Here is a 16,877-nt window from a genome sequence, read left to right on the forward strand (position 1 = left end):
CTGACCTCCTGGGAAATGGTCTGACCATGGCCGCTATGCAACAGGGAGGCAACTCAGCCACCTGAATGGGCCCTGCTGGTTTGAATGTTTGTCACTTGGTTTCTTACAGATGCTCTTGATGGGTTTATTTGGGCATGAGGTGGATAACGTACCTGTCTTAGGCACATTCTGACACTAACTAGAGATGAGGCCATTGAGGATATCAGAAATTAATTGACTGTATTTCTGGGTCCCCACAGATCTTGCAAAGATGCAAGTACAAGCTGCTTAAACATGGGCTACCAGCTATCCCTCTCATCTCTCTGCTAGGCACATCAGGTATACATCTGCTTTGCTTGTCACCATTTCATTAGCGTTGGGAAATACAAAGAAATATGGTGCTATGAATATTCACCTATGTGGCAATATTTCCAAACAGCAATTCACTGAACTCTCAGTTTGAAACTTCCAGCAAGTCCAAGGTAACCATCAGGATAAAGGTCATGCCTTCATCCACAAATACAGGGAAGACATGACTTGCTGGGGGTCCTATAGTTCAGTTCCTGGCCCTACCACAAGAAGTAGTTCAGATTTTGTCCTATTAGGAATTAATATAAAATGCATGAATAGGCCAGGGAACAAGGACAAGAATCCAGATTCTTGGAGAGAACACTGCCACCTAACTCATGCTTGAAGACCACTCTGAAGTGAGAGTTAGCAGAGCTGCCTTCCCATGCAACTAGTCAGATCCTCAAGCGTCAGGAAGAGTTAACCTAAAGGCACCTACTTGTGCCCAAGGTACTGGGTAACCTGACTGAGTAGCTCCTGCCACCAGGCAATTTCCTTCTTCCTGATCACTACCAGAGCTTGTCTCCAGCTCCTGAGGAGCCAGGAAGAAACTGGCTATGACAAGGAGTCAGTTTTTATTTTCTGCCTTGTTGAACTAAAAAAGTCAGAAAGCCTTTATAGCTGTTTTATACAGTGAAAGCATTTGCTGCACGCCTTCATGTCTGCCGCAATGCCAGTGGATCATCCACAATCCAGTCCACTGCCAACTTATCCTAGAAGTCTTCTTGGTGCCTGGATATGGGGATTGGTGTGCCTCTGGAGTTTATTCACAGCTGCTGGTCTGTTTTTCTCTGGAGTGATCTCAGCATAAGAGAAGCCAGCTTATTCAGCTGGGTCACTCTTTGACAGGAACATATTAAATAGCTCGCATTTGACATCAAATAGCTCACCCCTTTTTTTCTGAGGACAGATTCCCCATGTGAAGAGCTCTTACCCTAACACAATATAAATCCATTCAAGGGAAATGAGAACAGAACGTGGGAGAAGCTTTCTGTTTGGAGTCAGATTCATTAAGAAAAAATTTTGTCAAGTCTGTAGCTACAGGGAATAGCTCCTAAGTGCCTGGTCTCCCACGGGGAAATCCAGAACTGATGTACCTTCCTCAGAACATGGAAAAGGGAACCACCTGGATCCAACGTGTGCTAAAGGCTGAGCACAGCGGAGGATGCGGAACGCTGCTCAGAGCCTGGCTGGCTGTTTGATGCCCGCACACAGCAAGCCTGTCAGGATGAGAGAGAAGAAAGCCCTACAGTTTTGCTTTGCAGAAAAGAAAAAAGTACCAGCAGGAGAGGAGCGAGTCGCTTCTTTCAAAGAAGGGTGAGAAGTGCCTGTCCGCGAGGCATCAGCTAACTGGCAAGACCCCTCTCCACAAGCGTCACCTCCGAGCTGCACGTCCTCTCAGCCAGAGGGCAGGCAAATCGCTGCCACCGCGTTCCAGAGCGCCGGGCTGCCGGGCTCCGGGGAGCTGGTTAGATGTTTTCCACCACCGTCACTGCTCAAGGCTCGGCCGCACCGCGGGCTTCTTGCGGTTTGCCCGCTGCCATCGCTAAACCCCGTCTGAGAGAGGTTCTTCTTTCCCTCCTCCAGCTCCCACCGCCCCGTCCCGTAAACCGGCTTGCCAGCCCCGATTACTCTGTGACTCCACACAACTGTTCGGATCGGGCCCGGTAAATGTTTGCGAGACGGAGGAACACAGAGACCGACCGGGACAGCCCCGTCTCCGCACCAGTGAGGAGAGCGGCCCCTTCAACACGAGCCGCTGCCGGCAAAAAGGAGCAGGAGGCACAGCCCTCGGAGGGGACGGATCCCGCTCCAAGCGAAGGAAAGCGGGAGCGAGGCGAGCAGAGAAGGAGCTTTCGGGCACAAAAGGCTGCGGAGCGGGATCCTCCCCAGCCAGGCACGTGCCGCCCCTCAACCGCAGCGCTCGGCCGCGAGCTCCGGGCCGCACGGGGAGCCGGGGAGCCGCTGCCCGTCCCCGTCCCCGCACGAAGCTCGGTCTCCCCGGCCCCTCGGGTCGCGTTCGGCCTCGGGGCCGCCCGCGGCCCTTTCCGCGCCGCGCTCGCGGCTAAAGCGCCGCCCGCCCCCGCCCCGCGGCTCCCCCGACCCCGCTCCGCCCGGGCTCGACCCCCGCCGGCACCCCGCGACGGCTCCGCCCGGCCCCGCCCTGCGAGGCGGAGCGGGGAGCGGCCCCGGCCGCGCGGCTCAAGAGCGCGGGGCGGCGGCGGGCGGAGGGCGGCCCGGGGGAGCGGCCGCGCGTTCCCGATGGCGGAGCCGCCGCGACGCCGCTGCCGCCGCGCCCCCGACTGCGCGGAGCGGCCGCTGCGGCGGCTCTTCGAGGCGCTGGGCGGCTCGGTGGCCGCGCGGCCCTGGCCCTTCGCGCTGGCGCCGCTGCTGCTGTCGGCCGGGCTGGGCGCCGGGTTCCTGCAGCTGCCGCGGCGCCAGGCGAGCGACGTCGAGGCGCAGTTCACGCCGGCGCGGGGCCCCGCCAAGGCCGAGCGCGCCTTCGTGCGGCGGCGCTTCCCCGCCGACGCCTCGGAGCGCTTCTCCGCGCCGCGGCTGCCCGACGAGGGCGCCTACGCCGCGCTCGTGGCCGTGGCCCCGGCGGGGGGCTCGGTGCTGGCCCCGGCGGCGCGGCGGGACGCGCTGCGCCTGGACGCGGCCGTGCGCGCCCGCGGCTACGAGCGGCTCTGCGCCCGCCGCGGCGGCGCCTGCGCCCTCGCCAACCCGGTGCTGCCGCTGCTGGGCGACGCGGCCGCCCTGGAGAGCCTCGCGTTCCCCTGGCGCGGCCGCGAGTTCCTGGGCGCCGCGCTGGGCGGCGTGCGCGCGGGCGCGGGCGGGCGGGTGCTGGCGGCGCGGGCGCTGAAGCTGCTCTATCACCTGCGGGAGGACGGCCCCGCGGCGGCCGAGAGCCGGCGGTGGCTGCGGAGCTTCGTGCGGGACGTCCCGGCCGAGCTGGCGGCGCTGCGGCTCGGCTCCCTGCAGGTGACGCCGGGGGCGAGCCCGGGGCGCTTCGGCTTCTCCTCTGCGGCTTTTCCTGGGGAAGGGCGGAGGCCCTTCGGCTTCTGCTCCTCATCTTTCCCTGGGAAAGAGCGGAGCTGCTTCATCTTTGCTTGGGAGAAGGTGGGAGCGCTTCATCTTTCCTTGGGAAAGGGTGGAGGTCTTCATCTCTTCATCTTTCCTTGGGAAAGAGCAGAGGCACCTTGGCTTTTACTCTTCACCTTTTCTTGGAAAAAAGAGCGAAGGCGCCTCATCTTTGCTTGGGAAAGAGCAGACATGCTTCACCTATTCTTGGGAAAGAGCACGTCGACTTTTACTCTGTGCTTGGAAAAGAGTTCACCTTTTACTCTTCACCTTTCCCTGGGAAAGAGCCGAGGCGCCTCAGCTTTGCTTGGGAGACGGTGGGAGCGCTTCATCTTTCCTTGGGAAAGGGTGGAGGTCTTCATCTCTTCATCTTTCCTTGGGAAAGAGTAGAGGTGCCATGGCTTTCCTTGGGAAAAGGTGGGAGTGCTTCATCTCTCCTTGGGAAAGAGCGGAGGCACCTTGGCTTTTACTCTTCACCTTTCCTTGGGAAAAAGAGCGGAGGCGCCTCATCTTTGCTTGGGAAAGGGCAGACGTGCTTCACCTTTTCTTGGGAAAGAGCATGTCGACCTATACTCCGTGCTTGGAAAAGAGTTCACCTTTTACTCTTCATCTTTCCTTGGGAAAGAGCAGAGCAGCCTCAGCTTTGCTTGGGAAAAGGTGGGAGCGCTTCATCTTTCCTTGGAAAAGGGTGGAAATGCTTCATCTTTTACTCTTCGCCTTTCCTTGGGAAAGAGTGGAAGTGCCTCATCTCTCCTTTCCCTGTTGCTTTAACCACAGGTGTCCTACTTTACCTCGCTGTCCCGACAAGAGGAATTTGATAAGAATGCCAAGAGTGTGATCCCACTCTTCTCCGTAACCTATTTCTTGACCATAACGTTTTCAATCGTCTCCTGCCTAAGGTAACGTGTCTCCTAAGCTATGGGTGGATGAGAAGGGACCTCCGCTCTGCTTGACCTTGCCTGAGCTGGTTTCTGCGCTTGTCAGGGGAAGTCCTTCTTGAAGCCGCAGACTGTGTCTTACGAGGCCACATCAGTTTCTTTGCTGATTCTCTCCTCGTGTGCTTTTCCCAGCTGCTTCAGTGGGGTTTGTGACAAGCACCAGGCGAATACCTGAACACGTGCTCCATTCACACGTGTGCAGCTCAAGTGCTGGTATCCGTGTGTCTGCTCTCTGAAGCCATCAGTCCTTTCTGTAGTCCCGGACTCATAAGAATCCTTTTTGCTGCTGATGATTTTGGAAATATCTAAACAACTTAAGCCCCAGCTCTTTGTCTTGTGAAGAGGTCTGAGGGGCTGTGGCTTCGGCACTGAAAAACAGTGTGCCAAAGTAAATGCTTTTAGTTATGAAGGGGTTCTGCTTTATTGGTAGCTTCTACCCTCCTCCTGCCCCAAGGCAGTAATTCTTTGTGAGGATCAGTTGCAAAAGGGAAGGAAGCAGAGGAGGGAGGGGGGAGTACACCATATTAGGAACTGTTTGCACCTTGTGTTTGCCAGCTGCTTGGTTAAGGCAAACATGACTGAGTGCTACCTTCAGAGCTTGCTGCAAGTCTAAGGATGGCTTTAGGTGCTCTGCTTTCTCATAGAGTCGGAGCCTTACCTGCTCCCGCAGAGCACTTGGCCTGCCCTTTCCTTATACTGGTGGAAGATGAACCATTGTACGTTTGATGACCGTACAGGAGTATTTTTGTGCTGTGCTTGAGAAGTAAGGTTCTGCTCTGAGGGTGGGCTTTTATTGGTTTAGTGGATGTAAATCCAACATCATTCCCATTAGGCTATACAGTTTCTGGATATCGGCTGTCCCATGTCCAGTGGTTTGTGAGTACAGACAAATCAAGGGCAGTTCCATTAACGCATGCTTCTTGCCTTGGAAGTGAGAGATTGTCAAGTTCAGAATTGTTCTATAGCCTGGAAAATATTACTGATCGGAAAATATTACTGCTTTGCATACTACACTGATGCTACAGCAAGAACCCTTGTAACAGGAAGAGCTTCTAAGAATTCTTCATCTTTTGGGGTCCCTCTAGATCTGGCCTCACATTGGTAATGCGTACGTATCCTCCTCTTGCCAGCTCTTTTGTTATTGATGCAAAGATCTGTACACATCTTCAATGTATATAACTGGCCAGTAGTTATATATACTGTGGGGCCAGGTGGTGATTTGTTAACCAAAACCAGTAAAGATATTATTGCCTTGGTAGGCAGGAGACCATGAGATATGGAAGGGAGGAGACTGCAGGACCCTGGTTGTTGCTAAGAGCTCTAGATAAATGTGCTAAAGACAGACTTTGCAAGGTTGGAAAATAAGAAAGTGTAACTGAGCTATTTGGGCAAGTGGAAAAGCACTGCGTCAATGAGGCAGGGGTATAAAAGGGATTACTTTTGCTTAATAAAGGTCTTCGATCAACACTTGGAGTCCGTGCCTCAATATGCCACAATATACCTCCTCCATATATTATTCATGTTCAGTGGTGACACCTGGGAGCTCTGCTTGCTGCTTTCCTCGGGAGTGCTTTTCACAGACGGGGCATCATTGGTATCTGCCCACTTGTCATGCCAAATGCCTTGGTGAAATATTTAACGTGTAACCAAGATATTCCTTAAAATTTTCAGACTGAGCTGTATAAGAAATAATATCTGGCTTGCATGCTGTGGAGTGGTTTCTGCTGGTTTAGCTGTATTGAGCAGCTTTGGATTGATGCTTTTCTGTGGAGTGCCGTTTGTGGTCACTGTAGCAAACGCACCATTTCTTATTCTGGGTAAGTAGAAAAAGCAAGTTGATTGTTATGTGAAGACTAAAGCAAAGTTAAAACAACCTGATGATCTTTTTTTGGTGTGAGCATCAGATCATCCACAGGTGTGACCTGCAGTGAGGGATGGAGACATCTGGAGGTGCAGCCTCCTCTGAGCTCCTGCAGGTGGGTGAGCCGTTCAGCTCTGTGTACGCACACTGGGACTGGAGCTGGGCTCTGGTGGGAGGGCAGCTTTTCCCAAAAATCAATGCCTGCTCTAGTTCCACTGCTGCGGCATGAGAACTGTAAATGAGAGGATGGTACGGTTAGCACCTCTGCCATTGCTTGGGTGTCCCTGGCGATTTAGCCATGCTGGTTAACCATTTATCGATCTAGTAGTTCTAATACTTGAAGTGAGCTCAACAGGGACCTGCCGCTGCACACGCATTTACCATCCCCTGCTGTTTTCCTCAGGCATTCTATCAGCATTTACATATCTCATTATGTCTGAATAAGTCTGCCTACGCCAAAATTGTTAGTACTGTTCTCTGGGACCACTGAATTTGTCAGCAATTTAAGCAGGTGAAGAGTGCTTGGAAGCCATCCACCCCTTGACTGCCTCTTTTGCAGAACATGGAGCTCCCACTTCTCTGCTGTTAGTCAGCCTCAGGGTAGCTCAACAGCAGCACCATGGAACACGTGTCCAGTGTGCAGCTTGTGCTGCACTACAACTGATTTAATGCAGTCCTCATATTATGAGGTAAATGTGGGAATTGCGTTACCGTAAGTTTTGTATCCTGTTTTCAGAGTGTAGTCTTTAGTCAGATAAAATTTGGCCTGAATATGACTCAAGCAATGGGCAGGACTGTCTGTAATTCCAAACAAGAAATCCGTCTCATTTAGTTAAGATGTAACGTGTCCTCTGCAGTGTAATGGCTACACAGCAAGCAGTCTCATCTAGTTCTGCACCATTGCTACAACCTTGGCCCCCAAACCCACAGGGAAGTTTGTATCATTCCCTCACAGCTGCGCAGACTGTTTGACGGCTGGTGCTGAGCTTTCCAAATACCATGAGATGGTGTTGCTGCAGATGAAGTACTGCTTGTAAAATCCTTGTCTACTCTCCTCTATGATAAATTCACATGGTGTTTTCTTGGTCTTGGCCTCAGTCTCATGCTGAGGAAGGCAGGTAGAACTCCGAGTTGATGGAGGCTCTGTGTCATACTAGATGTCTAATACAGATGCTCCTTAGGATATGCGTAATTTCTTTATTTCCTGCATATATCAAGTGCATTTTGTACTTGCTTTCCTTCACACTTATAAGGAATAGGTGTGGATGGGAGGGCTGCGCACTGAGATTGCTCCTCAATCCTGATATGCTAGAAGTGGCTTTTTAAAGAAAAGCACCTAGAAGGGGAGGCTTGGAGCAAACCTCCAGAGGTCACCCTCCCCGCTGCAGGGCAGGATGTGGCTAAACCACCCCTGGCAAATGTTTTTAAGAACTTCTTGAGAGTTAAACAGGAAACTGTTTCTAGTAGTTAACTATCTCAAGAACTTTTGCAGTTCCTTGTACTTCTATATGTGTGGAAGACAGTTGGTTTTATTATTATTTTTTAACAGCACTTTATTCATTAGAGGAGTGTTATCGTTCTGTCTTCCATTGTGTTGAATATTCAAGTACACAAACAGATTAATATCAAAGAGATAATATAAGTCCTGCCTGGTCCACCTTTTTTCTGGATGCTGTCTTGCTCAGTAGGGCTGGTGGAACTGCACTTTAGCACTTTCTGGTTGGCTGTGTTTTTAAAGCCAGACATAGCAGAATTAACTCCAAGTTTGGTTTGTCTGTGTCAGCCATTATGTTCAGCCGTTCCTGCTATGCAGAGTGTGGTTTCTGAGTGAGGTTCAGGGAAGACAGGCAAAGGTAAAAGTAGTTTCAGCTGCCTGCCACTAATCTGCCTGTGTTCTTGGACCAGCATCTGCCCATGTCTTCCCTGCTAATGGATTCTAACCATCTCCTGCACATCACACTTTTCTTATGTGTTTGTGATCTAACTCTCCATTTCCTGTCCTTCCTGCATCCACCCAGATCTTTCTCTGCCACTTACCCAGTTATACTGTTTTAAATTTGTGCTGTCCTTGTTTGTTTGTTTCTGAAGTGGAGTGCTTTGTTCATTGATTGCTGTAATTCTAAACCCAATTAAATTAGTATATCTCCAGTTTATTTCTTCAGTTACCAAACTTGCTGTGAATGGATCGCACCCCTTGAAGTTCTCAGAACTTTTCCATACATCACTAGGAATTTAAGTGTATTTTCTATTTTTTTTTGTTTGAGACATTGACTTAGCACCATGCTAGTGCTTTCCCTGACTGCCTTTGACTACAGGAGGGAAGTGAGATCAGGCAGGGAAAAAATCAGGAGGGCTAAGGCCCAACTAGAAATCAGATTGACCAAGTCTGTGAAAGATAATAAAATCTTTCTGTAAATATATTAACAATAAAAGGAGGACTAGGGAGAATATACAGTCCCTATTGGATGCAGAAGGAACAACAGTGACAGGGGATGAGGAAAAGGCTGAGGTACTTAATGCCTTCTTTGCCTCAGTCTTTAATTGTAAAGAAAGTTGTTCCCTCTGTGTACAAACCCAGGAGTCAGAGGAGCAAAATGAGGCTCCCATGATCCAAGAGGAGGTGGTCAGAGCCTTGCTAGCCCGACTAGACACCCACAAGTCTACGGGGCCGGATGGGATTCATCCAAGGGTATTGAAGGAGCTGGCAGATGTGCTGGCCAAACCCCTTTCCATCATCTTCCAACTGTCCTGGAAGACTGGGGAAGTTCCACTGGACTGGAGGCTGGCTGATGTTGTGCCCATCTACAAGAAGGGTCGCAGGGAGGACCCAGGGAACTACAGGCCTGTCAGTCTGACCTCATTGCCAGGGAAAGTGATGGAGCAGGTGATCTTGAGTGCTATCAAGAAGCACATGCAGGAGAACCGGGTGATCAGGCCCAGTCAACATGGGTTCACAAAAGGCAGGTCTTGCCAAACTAACCTGGTAGCCTTCTATGACAAAGTGACTCGGCTGCTGGATGAGGGAAAGGCTGTGGATGTGGTCTTCCTGGACTTCAGTAAAGCCTTTGACACAGCTTCTCACAGCGTTCTGCTTCGGAAACTGTCAGCCTCTGGCCTGGACAGGCGCACACTCTCCTGGGTGGAAAACTGGTTGGATGGCCGGGCCCAGAGAGTGGTGGGAAATGGTGTGAAATCCAGCTGGAGGCCAGTGACAAGTGGGGTTCCCCAGGGCTCAGTGCTGGGTCCAGCCCTGTTCAATGTCTTTATCAATGACCTGGATGAAGGCATTGAGTGCACCCTTAGCAAGTTTGCGGACGACACTAAGCTAGGTGGAAGTGTCGATCTGCTGGAGGGTCGGGAGGCTCTGCAAAGGGATCTGAACAGGCTGGACCTCTGGGCAGAGACCAATGGCATGAGGTTTAACAAGACCAAATCCTGGGTCCTGCTCTTGGGCAGTGCTATAGACTAGGAGAAGTCTGGCTGGAAAGCTGCCAGGAAGAGAAGGACCTGGGGGTGTTGGTTGACAGCCGACTGACCATGAGCCAGCAGTGTGCCCAGGTGGCCAAGAAGGCCAATGGCATCTTGACTTGGATCAGAAACGACGTGACCAGCAGGTCCAGGAAGGTTATTCTTCTGCTGTACTTGGCACTGGTGAGGCTGCACCTTGAATACTGTGTTCAGTTCTGGGCACCTCGCTACAAGAAGGATGTTGAGGCTCTGGAGCGAGTCCAGAGAAGAGTAACGAAGCTCGTGAAGGGGCTGGAGAACAGGCCTTATGAGGAGCAGCTTAGAAAGCTGGGGTTGTTTAGCCTGCAGAAGAGGAGGCTGAGAGGAGATCTTATTGCTCTCTACAACTACCTGACAAGATGTTGTGGAAAGGGAGCTGGCCTCTTCTCCCAAGTGACAGGGGACAGGACAAGAGGGAATAGCCTCAAGTCCCACCAGGGGAGGTTGAGACTGAACATTAGAAAAAAATATTTCACGGAAAGGATCATTGGGCACCGGCACAGGCTGCCCAGGGAGGTGGTTGAGTCACCTTCCCTGGAGGTGTTTAAAAGATGGGTGGATGATGTGCTGAGGGGCATGGTTTAGTGTTTGATAGGAATGGTTGGACTCGATGATCTGATGGGTCTTTTCCAACCTGGTAATTCTATGATTCTGTGAAAACATCTACCCAGTTTTGCAAAGAATTCATCTTTGTGTGCTTACTGGCAATTGGTTATTCAGGCAGCAGATAGTGATTTCATCTATTCTTTTAAACTTATCTAATTTTACTAGATGTCTAATGCAAGTGCTCCTTAAGATATGCATAGTTTCTTTGTTTCCTGCATAAATCAAACGCATTTAGTATCTGCTTTTGTTGCTCATCAAATGCACATGTTCTTAATGTCACAACGACCCTTTTGTATGCTTGGGGAAGGGCTTTAAGCCAATCTCTTCAGGTTGTTGTTCATAACTTCTGTCTTCCTTCTACTAAAGCAAACAAAACATCAGTACATTAGATTAATTCCTCTTGAAGCCTGCCTGCTTTCTGCCATCCAGCATTACATTTTCACTCACTGTGTGATTCATCTTTGCGTGTCTACTGGCAATTGCCTGTTCAGGCAGCAGATAGTGACTCCATCTATTCTGCTATGCTTAGCTATCTGATTTTTGCATACTCCTCTATCCACACACCTCACTTGTAATCTACCTGGACAGCGGATATAACACACTTCTCAGATGGACGAGGTGTGCTTAGTCACTCAGCAGCATAGGGTGAGGGATCAACAACCCATAAGGTCACCAGGAGTTTCTGAAATGTAATAAATTCAGCTACACACAAAGGATCTGTTTACTTGTATCTGTTTAACCACTAAAGCAATGTCAGTAGCCTAACTTTCTTTTCGAAATGTTATGCAGACTTAAATGGGATTCATCCAGCATGACTGTTGGATGTTAGTGGAAGCTGCCATTTGCAATGCAGCTTTAATTTTTCTTTTTCTCCTCCTGCAGGAGTTGGTGTTGATGACATGTTCATCATGATCGCTTCCTGGGAACAAAGTTTAAGAAAAAAAGATAAATCTGATGTGAAATCTCTGCTGGCTGAGACTTACGCAGAAGCAGCCCTTTCTGTGACCATCACCACCCTCACAGATGTTTTGGCCTTCTTCATTGGCACCTGGACTCCTTTTCCATCCGTGAGATCATTTTGCCTCTACACAGGCACAGCTTTTGTCTTCTGCTATATATATACTCTGACCTTCTTTGGGGCAATTATAGTGTTAAATTATAAAAGGGAGCAAGGAAACCGACACTGGCTCACTTGCATGCCTGTGAGAGTAGATGAAGACGAGACTGACAAGTCCTGCTTGTATAATGCTTGTTGTGTCGGCAACTGTTCTAGGCAGTCACCTCAGCCAGAAAGTGAACATCCAATGAGCATATTCTTTAGGAAGTATTATGGCCCTTTCTTAACAAATAAATGGGTCAAGCTACTTGTGGTCTTGCTGTACGGAGCGTACTTGGGTGGTAGTATTTACGGATGTACTCAGATTAGGGAAGGCATCGATCTTCGAAATCTGGCGATTGATGACTCTTATGTTGTTAAATACTATGATGACAACGACAAATACTTCTCAGAATATGGACCCAGGGTCATGGTTATCATTACAGAAAGTGTAGATTACTGGAATGAGACTGTTCGTCTTGGCATTGAGAACTGCATGCAGAATTTAGAGGGCATTTCCTATGTGGATAAGAACCTCACAGAGTCATGGCTGAGAGTATACACACAACTAGGCAAAATAGGTTTGATAAATAAGACTCTCTTCTTCAATAAGACTCTCTTCATCAGTAACTTGCCTGTGCTGTTCCAAATTGTTCCCAATTTTGAGTTGGACATTAACAAGACTGAGGATGAAATAGAAGCTTCGCGTTTCTTCATCCAGACAGTGAACGTGACCTCAGCCGTTGATGAGAAGAATCTTCTCTCTCAGTTAAGAGAGACAGCCAGGCAGTGCAGTGTTCCACTAATGGTGTACCACCCTGCCTTCATCTACTACGATCAGTACCTGGTGATTGTGCAGAACACCATTCAGAACGTGGTCATTGCTGCCGGGGCAATGCTCGTCGTCTCCCTGTTGCTAATTCCCAACCCGTTGTGTTCCTTGTGGGTGACATTTGCCATAGCTTCTGTTATAGTTGGTGTTGCTGGTTTCATGACCTTTTGGATGGTCAATCTCGATTCCATATCCATGATCAACCTGGTCATTTGTATAGGGTTTTCAGTTGATTTTTCTGCTCATATTTCCTATGCCTTTGTTACAAGCAGAGAGTCATCAGGCAACAAAAGGTCAGTTGAAGCTCTGTCCCTGCTAGGTTACCCAGTACTACAAGGTGCAGTTTCTACTATACTAGGAGTAGTTGTCCTGGCTGCAGCAAAAGCCTACATCTTCAGGACATTTTTCAAGATCATGTTCCTTGTTATTTTGTTTGGGGCTCTTCATGGTCTTATTTTTCTTCCGGTGTTTTTAACTTTTTTTGGGAACTTTGGCACATCACCCCACAGTACAAAACCCAATGACAGATCACCCCACAATACCCAGTCTACAAACCTAGAGCTTAGGTTTAGAAATGATAAAGACTGTCCATGACTAAGTTAAATGTGAAATAGCATATATTTATTGTATGTAAAATAGAATGCATTGACATTCAGGGAATATAAGGAATTAAAAACATGAAGGACAGCAAAATAAATGCAACAGGGTAGCAAAGGCTTCAGAAAACCCAGGCAAGAAAAATAAGAGAAGAAATGAAAATGCACAGAATAGATTTTCCTTTTCTTATTTGTGTGTGTGCCTGTCTATAATATGATAATGCTGTTAATTATTTTTTTGTATGACTTGTTTATTGAATGTATTAAAATTATTAACATTGTTTATAAACACTGACTACTGCACCAGCTTAACGGCCTGGGTTACGAGTGTGTCAGGCGTTGTACGCAGGAGGGAAGAATAACTCCCACAGCTTTGCATTTCCTGCCTGTTGATCTTGATGCTGTAACTCTGCCCAGCACTGAGCCTGAAGACAATTTTCACCCAAGAAGGCTCAGACTCGGAGGTTTTACAGCAAGATTGCAAGAGGTCAGAACTGCCTTTGGCTGCGTGGAGTCATAAACCTTCAGGAGACAAGTTCTGCTTCACCTCCTAATGCAGCATGAGAAACCCTTAGGGAAGACAAACTGACTCACATTTTCTGATAGAGCAGAGGAGCTTCCACTGAAAAAGAGCTAAGATTATATGAGGTGATCTTTTATCCTGCAGGGACAAGACATTGTATAGAAAGACAGCACATGATGTGCCCTCAGTTTAATGATCTAACTACCTGTGGGAAATCAAATGAGTGATAGTGACTGACGTTTGTCATTTTGGAAAAATTGGTTTAGGGGTTATTAAACCATTCAGTCCAAAGCTGCAGCTTTGGAGTGTTTCTTCTGAGAGGTGCAGTGAGTGTGGCAAAAATAGGGTCTGCCTCTGTTCCATGTGTGTGAGACCAAATAAACAGAGCAGAATCGTATTAATACATACTTGATGATGTTTCTGTTTATGGGGACAGTGAACAGGAAGCCAAATCATTCAGATATTAATAATAGACTTCCTGGGCAAACTGAAAGCAATACTGATTTTTGTAGTAATGAATCGGAGTCTACAGGCATTAAATTTATTTTCATTTAAAGTCACTATGAAAGCTATGTAACAAAGCTCAAGATAAAATCATTGACAGCTGAGAAGAAATTTTGTGACCAGTTATTAAATATTGGCTGAATCTGGAATGGAACAAATGCATTCAGCTAAGAACACTGGCAACTTTCTCTCTAAAAGCCATTATTAACCAAGTTACCACAGAAAAGGAAATAAATACCAACCCCCAGAACTTCTCAAATCTGATTTGGTGCACGCTCTCAGATTCAGGGAGGGAGGGGGGAGGAGGGGGAATGTGCCAAAGACCACATGGAGTTTACCTGGAAGTTTGTTATGGATATATGAATACTACTTTATATTACTTGCTCAGAAATCACAGTGATGAGTGAAAGCAAATCCTTCAGAGAGACACTCTGAAGAGTAACAACTACAGTCATCATTAAGACATGTTAAGAATTGCACTTCTGCTGATGCGTCTTTCCATATCTGCTTTAATTGCTAGGTCCTAGAGCAATAGGCTTTTTCTCTCTGTGGAAATCAAACAAACCCACCAGTTCCCTACCGCCCCCATCTCTACCTGCAACAGCCTGAGAATTCTTACATGAAATTGTTTGCAAAAGGTGTCCTGAACTTTCCTGCTAATTTCTGTCTCCAAAGAATGTTACATTTCCTTCACATTTAGGTTTTTCTGTAGAACTTCTCTATCTGGAAAGAAACTCAAAATCTGGGTGCATTGTTTCATCTCTAAGGCAGCTGAATATTCTGCTGTGAAAGTAACTGTAATTATGGGAAAATGTTTGTGAAAAAAAGGTACGGGTCTTGCAATGCTCTAGAGTTGAAAAGCCAGTCTTGTTCATAGAAGGAGAATCAGTTCTTAAAACAGTAATCAAAGACTGAAAGCTATTATCAGTCTTAGAAGAATTCTGCTCCCGAGGTGGAAGTCAAACCCCAGTGCTACTACAGCCCATATGGTACATCACTGAATCTCACTATTTTTTTTATATATATATATGATTTAATATATATATGTAATTTAATATATATATATTATTTATCAAATATATTTCCAGGACAGGTCACCAACCATAGAACTAGATTTAAGAAAAACAAAACAAAAAATCCAACTCCATGAACCAGAGCTCCCCCCCTCTTCCATTAAATGTTTCAATGTCTGTATTAGTGCTTTTATTATGGCAATTGTTACAGGTATTGCTGCACCAATGAAGCTGCCAAAGGAGCAGATGATGCACTCAATGCCAGAGGAAGGCATCTTAATAAATACCAAACAAAAGGAATGGAGTCATGCTCTTAGAAAATGAGAATGGAAAGCTACTTCTGAGGGAAGTAGAATGAGTGGATACTTTCACCTCTGGCCTTGTTCTTTGGCCACCTTTTAGAAGCAAAAATATCTCTGCTTGCTTCTAGGAAAGGTTTCCAGGGAGATCAAGAGACCAGACAGCTGCCAATGGCTCGATTGCTCTGTTTGCACAGTCAGTTTAAGGCATCAAGAGTTGTTGTGATTGTTGTGACAGTTGTCACTGTTGTGACTCAGGTCGTCAGTAGGAAGCAGCCAGAAGGAGCAGGAGGCCACACCTTTCACTTTCATTGTATTAAGCTTAATAACAGAATTCTGACATAAGTCAGTCTTGGGAATGCAGAAAATTCAGAATCGTGCCCAAGTTTAAGGTTCTTATTTTATGTGCCCCTGTGCTTGTGACCAGTTTAGAGCTATTTAAAAAGCAAATGGTCCATCAAAGCACCTAGCTCTGCCCTGCTTTCAGCATGAGGCTGTGTGCTTAGAGGGAACTGAGGTTATTCTCACCATCCGACTGATGTTTGGAAGCTGCCTTTTTGGTTGTGGTGGGTTACCCTTGGCTGAATGCCAGGTGCCCACCAAAGCCACTGTATCACTCCCCCTCAGCCAGGCAGAAAAGAGAAATAGGATAAAAGGCTTGTGAGTCAACTTAAGGACAGGGAGAAATCACCCATTACCATCATGAGTAAGACAGACTCTACTTGGGTAAAATTCATGTAATTTACTACCAATCAAATCAGAGTAGGGTATTGAGAAATAACACCAAATCTTAAAAGACCTTCCCCCCAGCCCTCTCTTCTTCCTGGGCTTGACTTCTACTCCCAGTTTTCTCTACCTTCTTCTCCCGAGCAGCACAGGGGAATGAGGGCTTGGTCAGTTCATCACACCTTGTCTCTGCTGCTCCTTCCTCAGGAGGAGGCCTGCTCACGCTCTGCCTCTGCTCCAGTGTGGGGTCCCTCCTAGAGGAGACAGTCCTCCACGAGCTTCACCAATGTGAGTCCTTCCCCCAGGCTGCAGTTCTTCACAAACTGCTCCAGCACGGGTCCCTTCCACAGGTTTCCACAGTCCTTCAGGAACAGACTGCTCCAGTGTGGGTCCCCTGCAGGGTCACAAGTGCTGCCAGCACACCCGCTCCAGAGTGGGCTCCTCTCTCCTCGGGTCCTCCCACAGGGTTAACAGCCTTCAGGCATCCACCTGCTCTGGCATGGGATCCTCCCTGGGCTGCAGGTAGATATCTGCTCCACTGTTAACCTCCAAGGGCTGCAGGGAAATCTCCACTCATGTTCCTGGAGCACCCCCTCCCACGCCTCTTCATCCCTGACCTTGTCTGCAGGGATGTTTCCTTCACATATTCTTACTCCTCTCTCCAGCTGCAATTGCTGTTGTGCTGGGTTCCCCCCGGCCCCTTCTTTGTTATCCCACAGGCACTATCACTGTTTCTGATGGGCTCGGCCTTGGGAGCAGTGGGTCTGTCTTCACGCAGTCTGGCACCGGCTCAATCAATCTCGGGGGCAGATTCCTGCAGCTTCTCACCAAAGCCACTCCCGTAGCCTCCATGTCACGGAGTGTGGCGGTACAAACTTGCAAGACCTCACGGATGGCAAATACCAAACTCTGCAAAAGGGAGCAGTTCTACTTGACCAACAAATGACTTCTTGTAAAACAGATGCATT

At 48.2% G+C, this 16,877-nt stretch overlaps 1 protein-coding gene across 1 annotated transcript; it reads left to right on the plus strand.

Annotated features, from left to right (window-relative positions):
* The first annotated feature begins 2,589 nt into the window (after positions 1-2,589).
* On the plus strand, positions 2,590-13,127 carry LOC138721893 (patched domain-containing protein 3-like). The gene is made up of 4 exons (XM_069859454.1): positions 2,590-3,309; positions 4,186-4,307; positions 6,018-6,163; positions 11,203-13,127. The coding sequence occupies exons 1-4, from the start codon at positions 2,590-2,592 to the stop codon at positions 12,840-12,842; spliced, it is 2,628 nt and encodes an 875-aa protein (XP_069715555.1). The 3' UTR covers positions 12,843-13,127.
* Positions 13,128-16,877: the final 3,750 nt, after the last annotated feature.

The sequence above is a fragment of the Phaenicophaeus curvirostris genome, chromosome 6, assembly GCF_032191515.1.
Source record: "Phaenicophaeus curvirostris isolate KB17595 chromosome 6, BPBGC_Pcur_1.0, whole genome shotgun sequence".
Taxonomy (NCBI): domain Eukaryota; kingdom Metazoa; phylum Chordata; class Aves; order Cuculiformes; family Cuculidae; genus Phaenicophaeus; species Phaenicophaeus curvirostris.

What these genes read in the sequence shown, in the direction of transcription:
- LOC138721893 (XM_069859454.1), top strand. Translation starts at nt 2,590, where the DNA reads ATGGCGGAGCCGCCGCGACGCCGCTGCCGCCGCGCCCCCGACTGCGCG. An exon ending in TGCGGCTCGGCTCCCTGCAG is followed by an intron (nt 3,310 to 4,185) that starts GTGACGCCGGGG and finishes CTTTAACCACAG; the next exon opens with GTGTCCTACTTTACCTCGCT. An exon ending in TCAATCGTCTCCTGCCTAAG is followed by an intron (nt 4,308 to 6,017) that starts GTAACGTGTCTC and finishes TAAAATTTTCAG; the next exon opens with ACTGAGCTGTATAAGAAATA.